Source organism: Mesocricetus auratus, unplaced genomic scaffold (genome assembly GCF_017639785.1).
Source record: "Mesocricetus auratus isolate SY011 unplaced genomic scaffold, BCM_Maur_2.0 Super-Scaffold_6730, whole genome shotgun sequence".
Lineage (NCBI taxonomy): Eukaryota > Metazoa > Chordata > Mammalia > Rodentia > Cricetidae > Mesocricetus > Mesocricetus auratus.
In genome coordinates this window covers 75,248,873-75,274,115 of record NW_024429184.1, presented here as the reverse complement: position 1 = coordinate 75,274,115, position 25,243 = coordinate 75,248,873, and the positions used below count along the sequence as shown (strand labels likewise).

The following is a 25,243-nucleotide window of genomic DNA, read 5'->3' as shown; positions in this document are numbered from 1 at the left end:
GTATAAGACAGTTCAGGTGTGAACTCTCAGCTGTTGCTCTGGCTAGCTGTCACCTGCTATCTCTGCTGTCATCATGACTACTCTTCTGAAACAATAAACCCTTTCTTCCATAAGTTGTGTTGGTCATGCAGTTTTATCACAACTCCCTCCTCTCCTTCCAGCCGCCCCCCCCCCCACCTTTGTCCCTATACCCCAATCTACTATTCTGTTCAAGATATGGATATCAACAAAACATGACATAACAGGTTGCGGTAAGACTACACACCTCGTCTTGTATTAAGGTTGGGCAAAGCAACACAGTATGAGGATTGGGGTCCTAAGACAGCCTCTGCTACTCAACTGTAACATACATGCAGAGGGCCTAGGTTAGTCCCATGCAGGATCCCTGGTTTTCAGTTCCCTGTGAGCCTGTATGAGCCCAGGTTAGTTGATTCTGTGGATTTTCTTGTGGTGTCCTTGACTCCTGATTCCTACAATCTCCCTTTCTTCTGCAAGATTCATTGAGCTCAGTCTAATGTTTGGCTGTGGGCCTGCATCTTTTCCCACCAGTTTCTGGATAAAGCCTCACTGATGAGATCTTATTCATGTTTTCAAAACAGTACAATACTAGTTTATAAGATTTCTGCAAACTGCTCCTTGTAGCGCAGATTGTAGCAAAACTCCTACTTGCAGCTCAGGTTGGTTTTGAACTTTGGATACTCTTGCTTCAGATGTTAGAGATGTTGGATTTATAATCATGAGCCAGGCAAATATAGTGCTTTTATTATTACAAATCACCACTGTCACAACAAACATACATATGTATTTTTTTCTGTTGTTTTGATACAGAGTTTCTCTGTGCAGTCCTGGGTGTCTTGAAATTCCTTGTGTGGACCAGGCTACCCTTGAACTCTAAATGCCTTCCCTGTGCTAGGATTAAAGGCATGTGCTACCACTGCCTGGCATCCTGGTCTACAGTTCTAGGACATCCAGGGCTGCACAGAGAAACTGTCTCAAAAAATGGGGAAGTTCACAGTAAAAGTTTCTCCCACCTGCTCTTCAGATGGGCTCTCCCTGTTGCTCAAGCACTCCTGTCTCAGTGTCCTAAGATGGTGGGACCACATCTGACCTCCCTAAAGCTACATTTCTTTTGCCACAGGACTATACTGTCTGTATAAAGAAACCTTTATAATAGCATTTAATATATTCCTAAAATTGCTTAAATCACTAATATTTATAATCTGCATTAAAAGTGCAAACTACATTATGTAGGTCCCACTACCCTGTTTTAAACATTGGGGAAATGAGGAGTCAGTTTATGGAAGTCTATCTGAGACTGAAAGCCAGGCATCCTAACTCCAAAGCTCATATTGCTTTTAATCATTCAAAACTAAGAACTCAATGAATTCAGGTTACTGGAAAGGTTCTGCTTTTCTAACAACATCATTTTAGTTTTCATTTGCTTTTGAAACATATGTGTGAACACTGACAAGATAGGTATGAACGCACCATGAAAAGAAAATAATCAACGACCACAACTAACATTAAAGATCAGTATTAAGAAAAGAGATTTAGTGTGTCACAGCAATAATTCCACAGCATAATAACCACATATTAAATCTGAAGAGCATTAATTGAGTAAAATGGCCTGCCTTAGCAGTTTGAGACACAAACACAACTGTTAAAAAAAAATACAGTCATTTGTTATACTTGTAATCTCTGCATAAAGATGTCATCAAAGGATTGAATAGAAACATATGAAATCATTTGTCCATTTATTCATTAATATGTTGTCAAATTCAGTATTCTATACACTATATTTATTCATTCTATTAGATTACATATATATAAAAATATCCAACTTATTTTATGAAGAAATTAAATATTTCTGAAAAAGAATCATTTTCTTAGTGCTCTCTAGCAGCAACCCTGAAGACGCTCTTTCTAATCCATTAACTACTTCAGCACATTTGTTCAGTGCCGGCCGGCTTCTACAGCCCGAGTTTACATGGTTCTCTTCCACAGAATACCACTTCACGGTTACATAGGATACAAACAACATCTCTGTGATAAACATGTTTCTCTTTGATTACAGAACAATTTCTTCACCCTTCCCAGCAATCACACAAATAGATTAAAAATGTAACCTTAGAAAGGCACACATATTTACACTTTCAATTCTTTATTGTCTTAAAATTGTACAGATCCTTTACAATACCATATTTTGTTATTTAAACCACCTCTAAATGTTAATGTACAATGGTACTGTTTCTGAAGTGCAACCATGAATTACAAGTTCATCAATGTGATTATTTCAAACAGTTCTAAGATGCTGAGAAGTTTGAGTCCTGCACTTGAAAACCTCAGTGGTGCAGACTCTTCTTCCCCGGGAGCCTGGATGATCTTTGTGGAAAGTGCTTTTCAAGATTGCTCATTGTTTATAGCTGATCTTAAAGTCAGTCAAATTACATTGTTATATTTTTAAACATCAAAGGGTATTTAAAAAAATTAAAGAATTTGCGTTAGCAGTCTTCTGAGGCAAACAAAATTATGATTATCTGCATGCAGTACACTCCTCTTTAAATAGTTTGGAAGGATTTATACATTTTATAAAGAATGTGTTAAAGAGTGCAAGGACTCTTGAGTTCACAAGAGAACAAATGCTGGTAACAACAACACTGGTGTCTAGTCAGCTAGTGTTTATTAACAGGCAATTAATGAGGCTAGTCACAAGCCACGGTGCAGGCACTGCCCTTGGAGAACAGTAACTAGTTTGGTCCGCATTTCTAGTTATTTGGGTGGAAACAAAAGAAAACCATTTCAATTCAGCCAAGAATTTTGATGAATTTATTGTTCCTAAGATATATCCACTTAAAAGGGAAGTGTAGTCCACCAATGTAGTATACTGCTGTGTTGACTTTTGTAAAAAGGAGGATGGCCGGTTGTTTTGGAGTGATTTATTAGTGCTAGAGGACAAATCAGAAAATGGTACCAGATGTAGATTTCTTCTGTGGCTATACTTTCTTATTCCATGACACAGCTTTCACTCTGTAAAACTTTGTCCCCAAAGGAACTTTAAATCTGTTTTGTGCCTAAGAGGGAAAGAAAAATAAAAAATAAATATGGAATCACTGTATGACTGAATGAGTTTATTCAAGTCCCCTTCAACCATTCAGCTTACTTCTAGGGGTATGATGTAGAGTCTTTACTTTGTATCAAACTACAGAAGATAAGGTCTTGACCAACTGGGTAACTAACATTGTCTTGGGGCGGGAATGCTATGGCTAACCCCTTCTTTTTCTAACCCATTCTTACTATATACCCCTGATACCCTGGCACTCACTATGCAGACCAGACTGGCTTCAAATTTGTAGCATTCCTCCTGTCCCTGCCTCCCAAAGGCTGGGATTATAAGCATATATATATATGCACACACACACACACACACACACATACACACACACACACACACACACACACACACACAGCCTAGGATGGTTTGGAACTATTGATCCTTCTGTCTCTGCCTTGATTGCTTTGACTGTTAATTTCAGTTTAGCCTCCAAATAAGACTTCAGAGTTATCTTTCACTAATGGGGTAGCATACGAAAATGAGTAAAGAGCAACTGTACACACAGAGTTCACTGTTGCTAGCAGTTACACACACGAGTTGTTCTCCTTTGAAGGTCAATACAATGTTGGTAATCTACCTCTTCTATCTAAACATAATAGCAATACTTAGAGGATTTCTGGCTTAAATTCAATTTAATAAACCTTAAGCTCTAAACTGAGCAAAAATCTCAAAATACTAGTAACGATTTCCATACAATAAAATTCCTAGTTTTACTATTATAGGGTAGAGTTCTTACCTTTTTGGCTTGACAATATTCCTTTTCCATTACTTTTCCAAGGACCCAGGGTCTTCTAGATGCACCTGAAGCTAGTGAATAAATTATTAACTTATTTTTCAAAGTTCATGGCAAAAAAGAACTGCAGAATCAAAATAGTAATGGTGTTCTCACAAGAACATATACAACTTTAAAAACCATTAAAATCAGTGAAACTCATATTTTATTCACTGAAGAAAAAAATCTGTTGTACTTTCCAACATGTGCTTCATTCAAGGAGGCCAGTAAACTAAGTAGGCAACATGAGCAAATAATTAACTCGACACTGCCACCTACTGAAGGAACTATGATGATGATCTCCACTTCTCAAAGTGGCAAAATACACTTCTAGGTCTAAGTGAAACAGATTTCTGAGTGGCAGCCCTTCAGTGTGGGTTGGAACTTCAACCACAGCACCTAGCACAGCAACGTCAATACAACTGGGATTCAGCAAGCAATGAAGAATAAAACACACATTAAGTCCTGAAGTGGACCTCCTATGCAGAGGCTGAGAATGGTGCAGAGTACAGAATTACCGAGGTGGCAAACCCCTTCTTTTAGAATTGATTATAATAGTTGTACACATTTCCAGTTTCACATGTTTAGAAATACACATAGGAAATAATACAAATAATAAAAATGGTAACACACGAATCTGTGTCAATATGTGGATTTTCCTTGTCTTATACATCTTTATACCTTTTAAAATATCATTTTCACTTAAAAAATGTAAAGAGGTGGGATACAACTTAGAAACAAGACACTAGGTTTGATCTCCAAACTACAAAAGACCTACAGTAAATAAAAGTTTACACAAGTGAACAAGAACGAGACCAGAAGAATGATGCAGCCAGGCATAGAGCTCCATGCTTGCAAACCCAGCATTGGGGAGCTACAGGTTGATGGATCAGGAGTTCAAGACCAATCACAGACACAGGATAGTTTGGAGTCAGCTTGGGATACTTTTTATCAAAAAGCCAAAAATTAACAAAAAATATGAAAAATGCTAGAAATCTCAATGTGAAAATAAGTTGCATGCTTACCTTCTCACTTTTCATGGTCATGTAGTTTCTGTCCCACAGATATTCTAAATAGCTTACCCATCGAAAACCATAATGGAGTAGTCAACGATACTGCCCCACTCCAAAATGGGTATTTGTTTACATGCCAATCCAAATAAGAACATGAGTTCATATACTTATATAGTCTGATCAGCTGATTCACTGTACACTACTACACTTAATTTTGGATTTATCAATTAAATCCAATAAAGACTTTTGTAAAAAAAACTGAGCAGCTTTTTTCCTAAGGACTTTAATTGTGTATATAGTACACAACAGGAGAATATATGTCCTCCAGTCAAGATTAATAATTTAGAACTGTATGTGACACTTACCTCCCTCACCTGGTTTGAGATCCAGGGCAGGAAGAGACTCTGAATGCAGAAAATACAAAGTAGGGCTAACAGTAAACAACACATAATTGTCATGTCGCTCATCTAGGATGATGAGAACCAAATCTCCCACCTGAAAACTAAGGAAAGGAAGGTTACCATCCTAGAGAGAGTTTATCACATGTGATACAAACTTAAGAGTATATAGCTGGTTCTGAGTCCAGATTCAACTGATGGGTCACGCATAACTGCTGTGGAAAGGAGTCTGATCTCTGCCACGTGACACAGGTTAACACTATTTGCAATAGGTGCTAAAGCAATCTAGAGATGATTTAAAGTAGATAGGATGTGCACACAGGTCACACACAAATACTGTACAATTAAATGAAAGGGACTTGAAGGGGATGGGAAGCTCACAGTGGGTAGAGGAACCAGCTGACAGACCTAGAGCCCAATGGTGGGGGGAATCTGCAGACTGTCCCCTGACCTTCATACACATCTTGTGATGCACACCACTGAGGTGACTTGAGGGTCCCTACAAGTACCTTTCATCTAATTGTTCAAAGGAACTTCCAGCAACTTATAAAGACCAACATTTTTTAAAATAAAATTTTCATGATCTAATTAATGAAAGAACCAAAACAAAAACAAACAAACAAACAAACAAAAAACCCCACTTTACCCGGAGAAATATCTAGTCACAGGAATTTTCCTTGTAACCTTTCATTTATACCAAGAAACACACCTGGTATTTTAATTCTTAAGTGTGATACTCTTCATTTCAAAGGAAAAAGCAATTGAACTAAGTCCATGTGTACAGTCAGGCCTCAGAAAGCCTTAGTACAGACCTTAAGGGAGAGATGAACAAGCAATTATAACTGCCTACATGCACGTACTCAGTGTCTACCTCTCAAAATGTGCTCAGCGCAGTTAACAGGTTTGAAGATCAGTCTCAGACTCTAGTTGCCAGGGTAATTTTATGTGCTAGGTTCTCCAGCAGACAGAGTCGGCTAGCTATCAAGATTTCCATCCTTCCCTTTTTGTTGTTGTTGTGATTCTAGCCTTTAACGCCTGAGCCATCTCTCCAGCCTCCCTTCCCCTTTATTGAGAAAGGGTCTTTCTATGTGCTCCAGGCTGGTCTCTGACTTGCAGTCAGTTGTCTCTTGCTTTCACTTTCTCAGTACTAGCGCTACAGGTGATGCCACAGCATAGTGTAGGAAAAGTCTGAAATACTGCTGCAACCATGGGGTAAGCACTGTTGGCTGAACACTAAAAGCTAACATAGTAAAGAGTCGTATTATGTTAAACTCATCTCTACTCTTCCAAAGCCCAATGATCTGATGCACAGTTGGTTAAGCAGAGAGCCATCCTGCCATGGCATCACCTGAAGAAGATAATGCTGAGATGCTAGGGCCAGAACAGATATCTAAAAGCCATATAAAATAGAAATAAAAAACAAACCAAAAACCTTAAACCAGTTAACAACAAAAATCTATTATAAATGAAATAAGGGTCTTCACAAATACTATGATTTCACCCTTTTAATCCTAACATTTGAGGTAGCAAGTTAAGATGGTGTGTGCCTAGGCCAGCCTGGGGTACAAGTTAAGGCTTTTGTGTATAAAGTTCAGTAATTCTTGAACAATAGACCAGGATTGATGAGCTGCTATGATGCTTTTCTTTATTTATTGCTCCAAAGCTCCTGCAGGACAACTCACAGGAGAAACAATTACTTCTATGTGGTAATTTGTACCAGGAAAGCTATAATATTAAACTATTCAACTGATGAAAATATCAAAGTATACTCCGAATTTATAGCACATAGATAAACATAAAATGAAGGATGCACAGGAACCTGAAATCAAGATCTTACCGTTTGAAAGGTAAAATTGAGAAGATAAAATTCTTTTCAGACAGGATGGCAGCTGAAATGTTAGCCAGCACAAGAAAAGCTTCAAGGGTTTTGTGTGAATTGTAGAGCTGTAAATGGCCTAAATGATCATTATGATCACAATGTATTCAGTAACTAACAATTTGATTTAAAACCCACAAAAAAAAAAATGATATACTTACTCTCGAATGGCTATTTTTTCAGAATGTCTTGAAGATACTGAGGACATGCTCTGAGACATCTGGGACAAAGAAGGAACCATGCATGAGCTGCACACATCTAAAATATGATATTCACCAGAAAAATTTGGAGACATGCTTCAATCTGTGTTCATTCAAGCTGAATGTAATATTTACTTATGTAATATTTACATTCAGTAATTCAACAATGAAGTTTGGTGCACTAAACTTCATCTATTCCCTTCCAATACTATCTGTTACAGAGCAGGGCTTAGGAAACGAGGGAATTTAATATCTGACTAGGAAAGTCTAACCATTTTCAGAGATTTGAAAAAATTAACCAGAAAACGACATATATTCTACCAGACAAGTTAAGACTACTTATAAGACGGGTTCAGTCTTACAGTTTCCCTGTGTGAAGACAGTAAATGAATGGGAAAGCACACTGCTCTAGATGCCAGGTCTGGAGACACGTGTTAGCTCTTTGGGTTACGTGGGAGTATCTTTGCTTCTCTGGTTACTACTAATATAAGTTTTAGGCTGGAGAGATGGCTCAGCCGTTAAAGGCTAGGCTCACAACCAAAAATACTAATGTAAGTTCTAGAACAAAGCAGTTTAACAATGTTTCTTGAACCCCATTGCTGCCCTACAAAAACAAAACATAGTAAAAGTCTTGGCCATATGTGGCTTATCTTCCCTTTGGGGACACTATGTAAAAACTGTATATGATAACATCTTATAAAGCCTTTTTAATTAGTAGTCTATCAGCATATAACATCTAACTTTTGTTGTTTGTGTGACAGCAAAAGAAAAAGTAGAGGCTGGCAATGGTGGTACATGACTTGCTGAAATCACCACATTCTGGAGATAGGACTATGTATTTCATGCAACCCAGCGAGATCCTGCCTCAAAAACAAGCACAAGAAAACAGAAAAGGGATGTTTTACCCCTGCATTTATTTATTTTTGGTTTTTGAAACAAGAGTTTCTCTGTGTAGCTCTGGCAGTCCTAGAACACTCTGGACCCAGCTGGTGTCGAACTCACAGAGATCCACCTGCCTCTGCCTCCCAAACACTAGGATTGAAAGTGTGTACAACCAAGGCCCATCTATTTACTTTTGAAACAGGGTCACTCGAAATGTAGACCAGGCTGGCAAAGAGCTCACAGAGATCTGCCTGTTGCTGCCTCCTGAGTGCTGGGGTTAATGGTGTGTGTCACTAGACTTTGCTCACTGTTACTTACTAAAATAATCAATTACAAGGGCCAGGGAAATGGCTCATTTGGTAAAAGTGCTTGTGAACACGTAGAAGGGGAAATCCAATTTCAAAAAGTTGACCTTTTACCTTCACATATGTCGGTGTGTACAAAAAAAGTATTTCTTCCCTCTCTCCCCTCGGCCCCTTTAAAGTACTGAACATAAGCCTAAACTATTTGTTTCCTTTAAAATATGCAATTATCAGAAAATAATTGTTTAGATGCTAGAAACACAACCTGCTTTAGGGGGAAATAAAGTAACTGCTGTATTAAACATGACTGTCTCTAAAGTGGGCTGCCAGAGGAATTAAGAAAGTCACAAGTCAGGGCACAACTAGTTATTTTCATTTACAAGATTCATCAGAATAAATGAAAATGTTCAACAGGTTACAAAGCACTCTTAACTCACTGAATTAAAAACACAAGATTACAAAAATAAATTTGGAACTCCAAGAAGTAAGTTAATAATAAATACTATTATCATTTTTTTCTAAGTATAATAGTAAGGAAGTCAGTCTACTTGGCTAAATTTTCACCAGGATATTCTTATTTTCAAGTAAAGAAAAACAGGTTGGGGCTAGAGAGATGGCTCAGTGGTTAAGAGCACTTGCTGTTCTTGCAGAGGATCTGGGTTCAGTCTCAACATCCACATGATGGGACACAACCATCCATAGGCATGCACAAGGTACACATACATACATGCAGGCGAAACATTCATACATATAAAACAAATGAAAAAAAAATGAGACATCTGTAGAGTGATTCTACAATCAAACAAAATAACAACTCTGACCTGATTTCTTCCCCTGAGAGCCGTAATAGTCAATGTCCCAATGACTTAACAAATACCAGTATAAATAAATCACACACATTCTGGGCTGGCAAGATGGCATAGCAGACTGAAGGCACTCGCCACCAAGCCTGATGACCTGAGTTCAATCCTCAGGGCCATGTGGTGGCAAGAAGTTATTTTGGGAAGTTGCCCTTTGATTTCTACACTCACACCAGAGTGGCAAACATGCTCCCTCCACCATTTATCCTTCAGGTGAAAGACGTCTGTAACAAAATACAAACTAAACAGTTTTTTAAAAGAGACATCATCAGAAAACTCTTACCAGTCTTTGATTTAACCGCTTGTTTTCTTCTTCTTTCAACTGCAATGTCTACAGGTAGAAAAAGAAAACTCCGATTTATCTTGTTCACACTGCGTATGTGTGCAGAGTCTATTTTATTCTGATCACTAACCGCTTCAATGACAATGACAACACTGGCTGCATTGTCCTAAGACTTCCTCAAATGTTCAAATTTTGTCATTAGCTGTGGAATTTTAGACTCACAATAAATACCTGCATTTATCTGCAAAGATTTGCTAATCAGAGGGGGAACCTGAATTTATTGCTACATCTTGTGTTATTCTAAGGTGCTTAATCACAAAACAAGAAAAGGATGGCTGATACATTTGAATCAGATTAGATAGTTTGACTTTGGATTACTGTCACACATCTAAGCTTGTATAGAATGAAGACATCGGTAAAAATCTTCATGATCCAAAGAATGAAACTAGCCATGGAGAGTTCATTCTAAAAATTATCAAATATCATTTTTGGTATGCATGTGTGGTCTATATGCATACAATTTTGCATGCAACTGGAAGGCAGCCCCTTATTAAGAACTCCTTTTGTTTAGTTCAATTAATAAAAGCCTCATTACTTCAATCTTCATTACTTTTTCTTATATTCTTGCTCATCTCAAAACAGAAAATCTCCTTTTGTTTTTGAAATAAATGTGCTGAAATTCTTACTCATATTATACTGTTGATTTCTGGGCTGTTGTTAATAAAATGTATGCTCTTTTCTGCCTTTTATAGATGTCATTCATTGGGAAGTTACATAATGAGACTTGACCTAACTGCTAACTGTTAATAGAGAACAAACGGCAGGACTTCTCAAATATCAACAATTAAAACCAATCATAAAAAGACTTAATTCATAAAGCACATCAAAATGTAATGTTTTTAGAATGAAAAGCATTTAAATGTTTTATTTTGGGACTTGTCATCATATTAGACAAGCACTTCACAGAAAGTCTGCTCACCCGCTCCAGAAGCATGATCCTCTGTTTCTCTTCAGACAGTGTATTTTCTCTAAAAGTAAAAGAATGATTTTTATTAAAGTTTAAGAACTTTGAATTTTACATCAACAACAAAATTTTAGGAGCTCAGCCAGGCATGGTGGCACACACTTTTATTCCCAGCATTCGGGAGGCAGAGGCAGGTGAATCTCTGTGATTTCAAGGCCAGCCTAGTCTACACAGTGAGTTCCAGGACAGAATGGAGAGACCCAGTTTCAAAAAAAAAAAGGTTTTAGAAGCTTAAATATTACTTTTAATTCAGAGAACATCTAGTAGAGTAAGCACTTGTACTAAATTTTTGAAAGTAACCCATATAGATAAAAATAGCTGTTACTCTATATACAAGTTCAGACACCTACGAAATTATAAGCAAAACTTTGCACATATTTTTATCTACAATTTCTTCAAAGTTCATACTTTCCCAGATATTAAACACTTTTTCCATATCTAAATTCCCTTTCAAAGAAATGTATATGATATTATATAGCTCTCTCCAAATATCACATTGATTGTACCTGGCTTTAGATCCTTTTGTTTCCTTTAGAATATTATAATTTCTATTTGTGTATTAGTATTTATACATAAGGATCTATAGCTACACATCTAAATAAAGATGTGCTAACATTTCCAAATATAGACTCAGAAGCTGTTAAAAACTGATAGCCAAATTTTACTTATATTCTTGGTGTGCATGTATGTGTGGTCCATGAATGTGCTTGTGAAGATGTGTGTGCATGTGTGGAGACCAGAGGTCAACACTGGAAGTCTTCTTTGAAACTGCTTACTACCATTTTTGGGTTTTCTCACTGATCCTGCAGTTCATTAATTCTGGTACAACAGCTGGTCAATAAGCTTCCAGGATCTGTCAGCCTCTGTGCCCGACCCTGCCCCCATCACAGTGGGGATATTAGATGAATGCTCTCATGTGCCCGTCCTTCACTGAGCTTCCTACATTCTTTTGATTTAACTGCCTTTCCCATGTATAAGACATAGTTGGGGTTATTTCCCCCTGCAGGCCATGTTTCCAATGTGGATTAATTTCTATCATTTATGATTTCTAATTTCAACATTCTTTTAGCATGTTTATAGTTTGTCCTTTAAAATCACACTTTCATATCGGCTTAGAACACTTAGTAAGGTGAAGAGACAGATCTCTGGAAGAGTTCAAGGCCAGCGTACACAGAGACCCTGTCTTGAATAAACAAACAAAAAGTATTAACAATGTAAAAGTATTTCTTTCCTTCAGAATTTTCTATTTTGACGGGATAGCACTAGTTTTGTTTTGTTTTTTTTTTTTGTAATTTTGAGACAGAGTGATAGTTTAGTCTGGCCTTGAACTCACTCCATAGTCCAAGCAGAGCTTTACTGTGTGACCTGTCTGCCTTGGGAGATCCTTCAAAGCTAGGATTACAGGCTGTGACACCAGGCTCAGGCCCAGTATGGCATTGTTCGTTTGAAAAGCTTCTGATGAACTCAGCGGCAGATAGACCCACTTACAGGACAGACATCATGCTTGTCTCCATTGCTGAGTCCACTCTTCCTTCATCTGTCGTCTCCATGGCTGATCTCTCTGCCTCCCCTGGCAGCTCAGGTGCACAGGCTCCATACAGCTCTGGGGCTGCGAGCACAGGTGCTGAGGGGATAAAACTGCTAGTTCGCAGTTTACTCACTTCTTCTTCAAGCTTTTTCTTCTCTTCAAGCAAACGAGCTCGATCTTCAGAAAGTGACTCTATCAAATCTAAGACCACAAATTCATGTAAGTATTACTGAACCGAAAATGTCCCATAAATATTTTAAAAATCATTTAAAAGACAACACTAACCTTTATCGCGCTCTTGTTGTTGCATTGTACTTTTTAACTTATCACTAAGATCATTTATTATGTTTTCCTTCCTCATTTTCTCTCTTGTTAAAACAGTGTTAAAATTGGTCTGAAACAACAGTAATAGTCAATTATCTGCATATACTTAGCAGTCAATGCTATGAAAATAAGGCTGTAGTTACTCTTTTCTGAGGTGTATTTATGGAGCTCAACGACGAAGCAAAAGCTGTATGTATTCTAGTAAAGGGTATAGTTTCTTGAAAACAAATTTTATTTTATTATTTTTGCCTGTATTGTCAGAAGAAAGGCATTAGCAAATGCTCGACATTTTAGGGAAAGAAGTAAATTAGTGAACAATTTAAAGAGAGCAGTTGCATACATGACTTTTTCTTTGGGTAATTTTCCTTCTTCTGAAATCTTTGCTGACTCTTGATTACCATACTAGCATGTAATTAATTCTCTTTCTCTCTCTGTCTTACTTGGGCATATGCAATGGCCTCTGGACCTGTACAGTGACTAGATTTATTATTCCCCAGATTTCACCCATTCTCATTGCATAATATACACATATCCAATGGCATAGAGGGATCTTATAAGTGGCAATTTTAATTGCTGTTTCATTTACAAAGGAGATTAAATTTGTTAAACAAATCATTTATAAGAGTTTATTAAAATCTTCCTAAAATAGAATAAATACATACCCTTATTCTTTTATCTGTTTAGTATCCCTCCCTACCCATACTTTCAGGAATCCATTACTGGCAAAAGTGAGCTTTAACAGGAAACTGATAGCTTTAGACAAAACTCAAGAGTAATGAACAAACTAAAAAATGCTTTCAGGTTAGGAAGCACACTGTAAGACCCCTCAGTGGGAACGCTGATAATGCAGCTTAGGCATGGTGGAGCCACTGTAATCCCGGCACTCAGGAGGCAGAGGCAGGTAGATCTTTGTGAGCTGGAGACTAGCCTGGTCTACAGCCAGGGCTGTTCCACAGAGAAACCCTATCTTTAAAAACCCAAGGGAAAAACAAGATTAGAAAACAATGTTACTTAGTACTATGCTATTTCTGTTTACATGTAGAAAATTAGTACATATAAAAGCATACATGAAGCTGGGAGGTGGTGGTGCACGCCTTTAATCCCAGCACTTGGGAGGCAGACGGATCTCTGTGACTTCAAGGCCAGCCTAATCTACAGAGCGAGAGCCATGGCAGGCTCCAAAGCTACAGATAAATCCTGTCTCCAAAAACAAAACAAAAAACCATAAAAAGCATACATATACTTTGTTATTTCTATAATATGAAATGGATTGAGATAACTATAATTTGTAATAAGCAAATTTATAATAAAAAAAGAATAGTGAGATAAGAACCAATTAAACTTGAAATCGTAAAATAGCTTAGAAGTTATCTTTCTAGTTTCTTTTTTTGAAGTTTTTAACTTAGGGTAACTCTGATAGTTTAGTTTCATATTTTCTGATTCAATCTGTTAAATCAATTAATTCAGCCCCTAATTCATTCTGGGTATCTGAAATTTTCTATTTGTGTTCACACAGTGAGAATTTGCAGAGAAAGAACCTAATTACATGTAGAATGAATCATGCCAAAGTTCATATGCTTAAAAACAGGGATTCCATGTCAGCCTGAGTTGGTAATTCTTATACCGATTGCCAGCTAGTCATGTGACAATCTATTGTTAAATTTTCTTTGCAAATGTTATGAAGGTCAAAGAAACATCAGGAAGGTCGAGTAATAGAAACACAATAATTAGCTTGGCTGGCTTCTATTTAGCTTCCTCAGATCCCAAACACACCTGTTGTTCAGCAATCAAAGATGTTCGGACATTTTGCATTTCTTCATTCTTTCTTTTTTCTTGTTCTTCAAGCTGTTCTAGAAACTTAGCTTTTTCTTCCTGAAGCTTCTCTTGAAGTTCAGCAACTAGGCTTGATGAATCTTCTCTGGCTGATTCAAAGGCAGGACTTAAAAATTGAAAAGAGATTTTTAACAAACAATTATAGACACAATCACTATTTATCAAAATCATACTCAGGCTATTTACCTCCCAGAAACCCATGATGAGAGAGGTATTTCAGTGTGAACCTTGTCTATATGACTGAAAAGTAAACTAGAGAACTATATGGTGTCTTAAGTAACATGACTGAGGACAGCAAGGAATCAGGGCTTCCACCGTCACCTAGGAAACCAATGTTCTTCTCAGGCACTTCAGGACTCAGCTTTTCTATCCCTACAAATCCAACAGAAGTACACACCTGATGACTTCTTAGATGGCAAGGGTTACTTTCCATAAAATAGATTTTGCTCATTTTGATACCCAATGAATAGAAGTTAAAATGTAATCTCCAGACAAGAAACATTCATGTATTCCTGAATAAATTTGCTAATCTTTTAGGGGCGCTGACAAGGCAGCAGAGATGAGAATGTCCAGGTGAAGCCAAAGCAAGTGTAAATGAATGATTACACATTGGTTATTAATCTTACATCCTAATTTGCTTTCAAAAGATTCCGAAAATATGACTTCAAAACTTTTGAAACAAGCCAGGCAGGGTGGTTCATGTCTACAATCCCAGCAATCAAGTTTTCTGCAAGTTTATGCAAGCCAGCCTGGGCTGCACACAGAATCAAGTCAGCCTGGTCTATATGGCCAGACTTTGACTCAACCCCTATTTAAGTGTTAAACCATGCTACAGCAAAATAGAGGCTATTGTGTTATTAGAGAATTCAGTGAGCCTTTGCTTGATTTTAAGACACTGGAATCTTTTTAGAAGAGTTACATTTATAACCAGAGTTTTTAGTTAAAAGGTTGCTCACTCCCAAACAGTTTTCTATTATAATAACAGTAGCTATGTACAACTACTATTATAGCAACTGAAATTATGCAAAAAAAAATCACTGGTTTTTATCCATACATCCAAATTTACAGACAAAGCTAACTCAAATCGGAACATGCAGGCTAATCTTTCTCCACACACATTTGGAGACAACGTCTGACTTAAGGCTTAGTGCAGAAAGGCTGGAATTTTCTTTTTTTTTATTTTATTAATATTTTTTTATTTTCCATTTTAAATTTAGATAAGAAACAAGGTTGCTTCACAAGTCAGTACGAGGTCCCTCTCCCTTTCCCTCCCCTCCTCCCGTGCCCTCCCCCATTCCCCCCCCGTTATCCCCTCATTCCCCCAAGGAGGGTGAGGCCCTCCATGGGGGTGTCCATAGTCTGTCATTTCATATAGGGCAGGGCCTAGACCCTTCCCTAAGAGTTCAGGGTGAGAGTGCACCTCACATTGTTCTATGGGAGTCCAGAGACCGTGTGTATACTTGGGATGGGTACTGATCTGCTGTCCAAGGCTCAATAGATTACCTAGGCCTCCTCACTGACACCCAGATTCAGGGGGTCTTGATCAGTCCCATGCTGGATTCCCAGGCTGATGCCTGGGATTCAAGAGTTAACCTTTGTCTGGTCAGCTGTTTCTGGTGGTTCAACCAGCCCAGTCTTAATCCCTTTGATCATCAGTCCTCCCTCTCTGATACTGGCTTTCTTGAGTTCAGCTCAGTACTTAACCAGCCAGTAAATGAAGTTTCTATTTCCCGGACTCTCTGGCCATAGGATTGTAGGCTGGCACTCCCCAAGGCTGGAATTTTCTATTTCATGTAATACAACTAATTAAAAGGTGAAGGATTTATTTCCATTTTGCCTTTGAGTTGAAAGAAATGGAACTGTGCAAGTTAAAGGTTTATCAAACTAGTATGCAGGTACAGGGCTTCACACAGGACGTGTTAATGAGATGTAAAAAAGACCCAGGACTGTATCAAAGGATAACCAGGCATAGGCAGTGCTAAGAGATAATCCAGTCAGATAATACACTCAGTCCCTGAAGGAAGAAGGTCAATGGCAGTAGTTTAGGATATAGACAGTTATGGCCATATTAGATAACTCAATACAGAATTGTATGGGAACAGGCTAAAAAGGTAGAGTCACAACTAGTCACTAACAGTTATACATTCACATTTTACTGTAACAAAATACTTTCTGAATGATACCATGATAAGGGAACAGACCACAGCAAATAGGTGATAGAGAGATCTGGATTACCAAGAATGAAGCAAATTGTGTCACTGGGGCTATGTACCCACAAGGGCAAATACCTATCATGTTCTTCATCTCTGTATTGCCAGGTGTACTGTGTTTCAGGATAAATGCTGGGCTGAGATGGCACAGGTAGAAGAGATAGTTCTAGTTAAGCAAGCACATACAGCTATCACACTTACTCCCTCTGAAAAGAACCCATGGTGATTAGCACAGGTATACTGCACAATGAACCAGAGGCTTGGAGTGGGGGGGGGGGCAAAAGATAGCTTATATTGAGTTTTTGCTGAAACTATTCTACATGGTTATCAGGTACATGATTTTGTCTTATTTTATACTACCCTAAGGCCTGAGAAGGAAGAATTAACGAATACAGAAATGAAACAATAACTGTTGGTCCAATCTTTTTAGTTTGCTTTTCTAGACCACATCTGCCCTGCACTGAGAAAGCAAGGAGCTGTGTTCTGGGAAAGGGGTGCTAGTGGTGATAAAAGGAGGCACTGAAAATCAAATGTAAGTATGTACATATGCTATAGGCTAAGATTTTTAAGTGGTTCTGATTAAGCTCAACCAGACTGAGCTTAGTTAGATTCGATGGCCATTATAAACTAACTGAAATGGCCAACTGAAACACCAGATTGTAGCATTCCAAGGTACCATTTTCTTCTTTTGTTTAGAAGAACGGACCAACGAAGGTGGAACTTTTGGACATGCCCCAGCTGCCCTGTCAAATCCTACACCACAGCTTCCCTCCCATACAGGAAAAGCATTTTTTTTCCAGAGCACTCGCTCACTCTGTATCACTGTGAGACAGTTCCTCTTCAAAACTCAGATCCTTCACAAGAACCTCATTACACTACTTAGTTGCTTCCAGACCCATGGTGACTTTCAAACCAAGTATCCAAGTTACATTAAACATCTAACCAAAGAAGGTTTGCATTCATATGATACTTACATTTGTTTTGGCAGAAATATGGGAGGATAGGGTAGGGAATGCTCCCAATGTGGGGGAACAGAGGTATGAAGAGGAAATGCTTCAAATGTGGGGGACAGAGGTATGAGCAGGAGGCTTAGGCCTAGGGCTGAATCAGGACAAAAATTTATATGGCACAAGGATCAGATCCCACATTCCCTATTGGCTATTATAAAGCTCCCAAGTTTATAGCCTTAAACCACACAGCATTTAAGTAAGATGACAAGATTAAGATCCTTTAAAAGTTGGCAAATTCAGCCCACCACCTGTTTTTATAACAGCTCTCTTGCTACAGTAGTCATAATACAATCTAGTTTACAAACCCCCAAGTATTTATTTATGCTCTGGTTCTTTGCAAAAGGGTACAAAACCACTCTAGACTTGAGTTTCAGAATTCCACCTGCAGAAGCCTGGAGGTAACCAATGTATTTTCAGAAGGTAGGCTTAAAGGTTATTTTCTTAACATATCATTTGTCTTTTCCATCTGCTACTTGCATTGATGGAAGTTCAGGCATCATAACAGATTAAAAACAGCAACACAGAACTATACTTCTGACACCTTATCCTTCATTATAATGGGGGGAAAGGGAAGGTATTCTTTTCTGGCTGACATAGTTAAGAATGAATTCTTCCTTGAGTATGTATCATTTAAAATTCTATGCCAGGGCTGGAAAGATGGATCAGTGATTAAGAGCACTGGTGCTCTCCCAGAGGACCTGTGTTCAATTCCCAGTACCCACATGGCAGTTCAAAACTGACTGTAACTCTAGTTCCAGAGGATTTGGCACCCTCACACAGACATGAATGCAGCCAAAACACCAATGCACATAAACTAAAATTTAAAATTTTGTGTCATGAAATGGGAAATATTTATAAAGTTCTTTGGCCATTAATCAAAGTATAATAATACATGCATCTTATGTTAAAGTACTTACACAGATATTTCAGGTATGTATTGAGCTAGCTGTATTTTACAACAATCAACATTTGGAAAATCTATATAACTTAGTGAACTAATGTTTTTCAAATGACCAATTCATGGTGTTCACAAAAACCACATAAGTAAAATACATTTCCAGAAAGATAAATGTATGTGAAGATTATGTAAAGCTCACTGGAAGTTTCACATTCCACAATGAAACACTGCATTTTAATTTCATAAAAGAACATGGGAAGACTAAACTTATTTCAGTAAAAATATAAGGCTAAAAGTTAGGTATGGTAAAATTCTATGTATATCAAGAAAGGTTTTTAAATATATTTCTTTATGACTTATTAGTATATTTTTCATTTCTATAACTATATACCTATATTCAGGGTCAAGTAAAGATGTCTCAGGCAAAAAGGGGACTGGGCAGAAATGTTTTTTAAAAAAATCTGGCTCTACAGAAAGGCATGCGAAGGGATATAGTTGAGTATTACAACAGTTGCCTGATCTGTTCAATGGTCAGTGATGAAGGGACTGCGGGGAGAAGGACTTACTTCATGGACAATGGCTATGGATGGATAGATCTCTCAAGATGGGAATGAAATGTGAAGTCGTTAAGTTCTCTGAGGATAACTGCCTTCAGTAGCTCAGTAGATTGCCGCCTAGTCATCGGATGACAAGCTGAGAATACTGGACACTAATCAACATGAAAAGAACACTAATCTGTCTCCGCAAGTTTACTTCTCGACATGAGCTGAATTTTTTATACCAAACCCCTATTTCTGCTTAAAACTATTGTTCTTCAACTTTAAAACATGCTGTAGTGGTGCACACCTTTAATCCCAGCACTCGGGAAACAAAGGCAGGCAGACCTCTGGAGTTTGAGGCCACATTGCTGGTTCCAAGACAGCCAGGGCTACACAGAGAAACCTAGTCTCAAAAAGCAAAACAAACAAACAAACAAAAAACCAAAAAAACAATCAACCAAACAAAAAACCCCAAACAAATAACAACAACAAAACAAACAAGAAAACTCTACTGTATTCAACTAAGAAAATGTCCCATTAAAGACTTGTAACCACAGCCTCATGCCTGTCTAAGCACTAGTCTTGCCTCACTAGTTCCTAAAGCAGTTAGCTGGATATGATTGTGATCCAATCTACTAAAGACTCATTATCTAAGAGTGCCATTTTGCAAGGATGACGTAAAGTTCAAATGCCAGAGACCATCACAGAAAACTGGCAATTACTACAGTGGAAAGCAGCAAGATTTTGGCCTATGTTATTTAGAGCTATGATTTACTGCTACAGAAAGCAATTATTGGGGATGAGGGAGATAGTTTAGAGGATAAAGTGCTTGTTACACAAGCATGCTAATCTAAGATGGAATTAATTCCCCAAAACTACATAAAGCCAAGTGTAGTAGCATAGCTCTATAACCCAATCATACCTACTGGCAACAATGGAGGTGGAAAAAGATGATTCCTTGGAGGCTTGCTGGACAGCTAATCTGAAGTATAGAGCAGTGAACGTAAATAAGAGGCCCTGCTTCAAACAAGGTGGAAGTAAATGTGACTATACATGTGACCCCACCCCAAGCATTTCTTGAATTATGTTATCACTTGGCCACTGAAGGTACCCCATTGCACTGAACCAATAAGTTAAAAATGTAGTGCTATAAACTTTGATAGAAGGGCAGAAAACACAATATAAGACAGGTTTTCTGTGTTGTTTCTAGGCATCACCATGCCTAGTGATAGAGGAGACAAAAAAGAAACCTAGTGAAAAACTATACCACCTAGGAATAGGGATATAGCTAAATGGTAAAGTGCTAACCTAGCATGTAAAAGGCTCTACACACACACACACCCCTACACCTCTTTTACAGCAACTGTATTAAACAAATAAATGGCAATCTCTTTGCAAAGATTTGAGTCACGCCGGTTAAAGAACTACAATCAGATAAGGCACTGTTAAGGTAATGAATGGAGTGGGTAACCGGAGGAAGCTGCACACATTAACCAGAGTTGCAAGGGTAATTACAGAAACATAGGCTAGTAATTAAATCTGTCCACATTAAGGTATTTGTTTTTTAACTCCTACTCTCCCAAAGTAAGGTGTCATAATGGTAGTCATCTTGCAATTTTTTTCCAGTTTTTTACTACAGAATTTCAGTGATTGCGACAGAGTGAAAAACGAAAACTAACAAATGTCCAATCAAGGAAGGACAAATAACACCAATTTTAGTCTTACCTTTGAGAGGAGAGAGGATAAGAACATCCCAGGCATGTGTGGGAGAGAAGTTGCATTACGTGAAACAAATATGATATTAAAGGTCTTTTATTTGGATGTTCAATACTGGTAAAGAAATATGTACATCTGACTGCTAAGTTTAAAACGGTATAATGCTAGGCTGTTGTCTCCCACAATGCTGCTTCCACCTCTTTTGCAATCTCATACATACTTCAAGGAAGAGACTCTGTAGTTCCCAAAATCCCTTTAAGAGCTTCACGTATGCCAGTAAAAGAACACTCGCAAAGTTTGAAATACAAAGTCCTATTCTCCAGAAGTGGCTGTAGCCAGTTGTCTCACAGCAAGTTCTGACATGTAACTGAGAACTACTCGTTTTTTTTTTTTTTTTTTTTTTTTTTTTGCAGAGTAAGCCAACATTTGATGCTTTGAAGAGGTTCTTGAGTATCGTGGCAGCTTTCCAGTGAGCCATGGAGAATCAACGTTGATGAGGGCTTCAGAGTATGTCTTCTTGTTATTTCATTTAGAGCTTGACAAAGACTCCCTAAACATCAGCCAGTCTCCTCTGGCCCTTTAGACTCCACCCTTCACAACTGTTCCTGTACAGTTTGCACTGTTCAGTTGTAACAAGATGTTTGGTAAGTCAGTTTGAAGAAAATTCCCTGCTCCTGTAATCTGATTATCTCTCAATACTGGATCAAATTCTTCATCTCCTACCCCTGGTTTCTTATCACTCTAGCTTGCTGTCAGCAAGAATATTGGTAGTCTGTTTGGCTAAAGTTTTTTTTCCTTTGCTTGCTTTCTCTTTACAAGGTTTCATCTACTGATCCTGAACCTATTACTTAAAATAAACTTGAACTAGCCCATGCTGTACTTACAACTAAGCTCAATTCAAAGTTTATTTTCCCCTGCTGCAACAATTCCTTAATATTATAATTTGTTATTTCCAGTTTACCATCCAGTTCTGGTTCTAAGCTTTTCCATATTACACAGTTTTAACTTTTGTCTCCCATCGCTCTATAAACAATCCCCAAAATGTTTATTTCTCTATTAAACCCTCTCATCTCTTAAGAATACAAAAAGCTATTTCAAAATCAGCATTACATTGTAGGCAGCCAATTAAGAGTGTTTAAAAGTGGTGATGCAAGAGGCAGGAATTAAATACACAAGCATAGACACACATGCCTAGAAATATTCACCTTGAGAACTAATGGTAGGAATGATACACTAATCATGCTCTACAAGCTGTTTATTGAGCAAAATTCGATCGCAACGTTTCTAAACCCATCTGTGATAATTAAAAAATGTTAACAGACAGCAACAATAAAAATATAATGAAAAGAAATCCACAAGTCTGGAATTTAACAACATATTTCCAAACAGAGAAAACAAATGAAACAGAAGTACCAAGAAAACAACAGCGAGGAATTCTGCATATTCTCATCTGATTTAGCATTGGCTAAACCATAGTCAGAGGAAACTTTAGCACAAACACAGAAAGAGAACAAAGTTAATTTCAACTGAATTTAGTAAAAGAATTTAGTAAATTTACTAATTTCAATGAATTTAGTAAAACGCTACAAACCAAAAAGAAATTTTGAATTAAAAAATAAAAGAGCTCTCATACATTTTTCAAAATACTGGTGTATTTTGTGACTTGTTTACTTTTCAAGACAAGGTGTAGCCCAGAACAAGTTCACTCTGTATCCCAGACTTAGGTTTACAGCAATCCTCCTGCCTCAGCCTTCCAAAGCACTTGGATTACAGGCACCAGCTACCATACGTAGCTCTAGCAATAAGCTCTTTTCACATGTGTGATAAATAATATTATAATTGTAAAATTTCTTTACTTTGTGAAAATATCCCAGTTCTTCTATTTAACTACAGAAAATTAATAAATTAAGGCACTATGTAACACATACATCTGAATATTCAGGAATAATCACATACTAAGCTTAATACTTACCTTTTGGCTATTTGATTCTCAAGATGTTTAACTTTTTCTAATAACTCTTTTTCAACAAGTTCTCTCTCCAACTTAAATTCATTTAGTGCAGTTTGAATAGCTTCGTCTTTTTCACAATTAAGCTTCTGAATTAACTGTTCTTTGTCTTGTTCATGTCTCATGACCAATTTCTCCTTGTCTTTCTCAAGATTCTGGATAAGAGCCTCATACTTCTCTTCTTGCTGGGCTATTTTTTCATCTTTTTGTCTTTCAAGCACACTCAGTTCTAAGTTCAATTTGCCCTGCAGTTCAACAATTTGTTCTCTCAGGGTTTTTTCCATTTCAAATGCTTGGTGATGCAAAGATGTTACATTGCGTAATTCAGCCTTAAGTATATTACATTCTTCTTCATGTCTATTAATTAACTCTGAAATGCACTGATCTTTTTCAATTGTCATTAAAGCTCTTAACTCTGATAAGCCCACCTGATAATTCTCATTATTATCATGAATCTTTTGGTTGAGTTTACTTATTTCTGTTCTTAAGTTTTCTGTCTCTTGTTCAAGGAGAGACTTCAAAGTTTCATTTTGCTGTATTCTGCTCTCTTCCAACAAGATCTTTATCTCATCAGTTTCTGCTTCCTTTAATGCAAGTTCAACCTCTAATTTACACCGTATATCTGACAAATCAGAAACCTTGAGTTTCAATTCCTGCAACTGTTGTTCTTTCTCCTGGAGAGTTGAGGCATGAGATTCTAGTATCTGGTCAATTCTTTGTTGGTTTTCCTTTTTTAATTGCTCCAAAGACACTTTGTGATCGGTCATAACTTTCTCAAACTCATGTGTGTGTCTGACATGCATTGTGTCCTCTAACTCCTTTAGGTGGCTTTGCTCTAAGCACTGAAATTCAGCTCTCAGTGACTCTATTTTCTTGTCATTTTCAACATGCAGCTTTTTCAGGTCTTCTAACACCATCTCTCGTGACTGCTTTAGCTCTTTAATTTCACAATTTTGAGTATGCACAATATTTTCCATCTCTAACAACTTTTGATCCTTTTCATGCTGCACGATGACGGCAGATTCCTTTTCATGTTTTATCAAAGCAAATTCATTGTCTTTCTTTTGTAAAACCTCCTCAAGGGATACTAAATCTCCTTTTAATTTTTTAATTTTATTTACATTTTCTTCACTGTCTTTTACTAGAGCATCAAGTTTACATTCATACTCACTTTTTAAAGATTGGAGTTCTTTCTGATATTTTTCCTTTAGTGTTATTTCTAGGGAGCATTTTACTTTTTCAATAATGTTTCTTAGTTCTACTGCTGTACATTTTAAAGAATCTGATAAGTCACACTGTTCTTTTTGTACAAATGTTCTGAGGTGGCACAGATCTTCCTTGATGGTTTGTATGCTGACGTGAGAGTCTTGGGCAGCAACTCTGCATTTCTCCAGCTGGACATGCAGAGCAGCACGATCTCCAAACCCCTCTTTCCCACGTGCACTCGTGTCCTGCATGCGCCTACTATCTATTGCATTGATGACTGATGAATAAAGTGACTCCACCATCATTTCTGGACTTTGTGGATCACTTATAGGGTTTGGAGACGATAAATTTTCTTCAATCACAAACTCATTCACAGCAGACATAAAATCAGACTCAGGACTTTCTGCTAATGAATCCAAGTCTAATGAAGCTTGGTGAATAGTTTGTTCTGTGTTTGGATGGGAGATGGTTTCAAAATCAAATGTATGAGCATCAATGCTATCTGGAGACAATTCTTCTAAGGGACACACCGCTGGACATAAAGGATCCTGAACAGTTAGTGGAGGAGGAGTTTTTGGTGAGGTAGTAGTTGTACTTTCTATCCTTGGAGAAGTAGCTGACTGTGGGGATGCCTGACTTGTGGATACCTGGAACACAGAGTGACACTTTTAAAGATCTGTAACAATGTAAACACCTTACACAATAAAAATATTTAAAATAACTCATTTGCCTTTTGTTCATTCAGCAGATCTGTAATGGTCTGTGACATTTCATCCAAACTTTGTGCTGCTTTTACCAAATTATGTAGGGCAAGTACATGCTGGTGTAGAGGTTCAAAGTCACAAAGTAAGGGAACCCTGGAAAAGAATGCAAACAAACTGATTTTTAGTTTCTCATAACAACTGTGAACAGATTATATCAACTTTTTAAACACAATACTACAGCATGACTAGTCCTTCTTAAGCAAGGATAGGGCAAGTTGGAAGAAGCTTATGTCCCAAAAAAACCCAGAATGGTCAAGTTAGGAAAGCCAGAAGAAAATAACTAATTTTCACCATTTTAAGATCAAGTAAGTTAAAAATACTATGGCCTTTACCTGAGGAACGGCTGCACTTCTGAAGGACAAAATGATTGAAGAAACTGTAAGTCTTTTAATGATATGTCTGGAAGTTCACAGTCAAATTTTCGAGGCTTCTGAGTCTGAAAAAGGAAAAAAAATCTTTACCAATGTAAAGGATGCATTTAGATA

At 37.5% G+C, this 25,243-nt stretch overlaps 1 protein-coding gene across 4 annotated transcripts in view; it reads right to left on the bottom strand.

The window, feature by feature from the left end:
* Positions 1-1,518: 1,518 nt before the first annotated feature.
* Positions 1,519-25,243, bottom strand: part of Rb1cc1 (RB1 inducible coiled-coil 1) — a 41,931-nt gene continuing 18,206 nt past the window's right edge. Inside the window, exons 12-24 of one of the 4 annotated variants that reach the window (XM_040741522.1) lie at positions 25,091-25,194; positions 24,725-24,851; positions 22,753-24,641; positions 19,987-20,046; positions 14,348-14,513; positions 12,536-12,644; positions 12,211-12,451; positions 10,678-10,726; positions 9,699-9,746; positions 7,333-7,391; positions 5,263-5,399; positions 3,849-3,919; positions 1,519-3,071 (exon numbers count right to left, since the gene is read on the bottom strand). In XM_040741522.1, coding sequence (XP_040597456.1) covers positions 2,994-3,071; positions 3,849-3,919; positions 5,263-5,399; positions 7,333-7,391; positions 9,699-9,746; positions 10,678-10,726; positions 12,211-12,451; positions 12,536-12,644; positions 14,348-14,513; positions 19,987-20,046; positions 22,753-24,641; positions 24,725-24,851; positions 25,091-25,194 — 3,138 coding nt within the window. In that variant the 3' untranslated portion in view covers positions 1,519-2,993. The remainder of the gene's footprint in view (positions 3,072-3,848; positions 3,920-5,262; positions 5,400-7,332; positions 7,392-9,698; positions 9,747-10,677; positions 10,727-12,210; positions 12,452-12,535; positions 12,645-14,347; positions 14,514-19,986; positions 20,047-22,752; positions 24,642-24,724; positions 24,852-25,090; positions 25,195-25,243) is intronic. The other 3 variants (XM_040741523.1, XM_040741524.1, XM_040741525.1) reach the window with 3 other exon arrangements.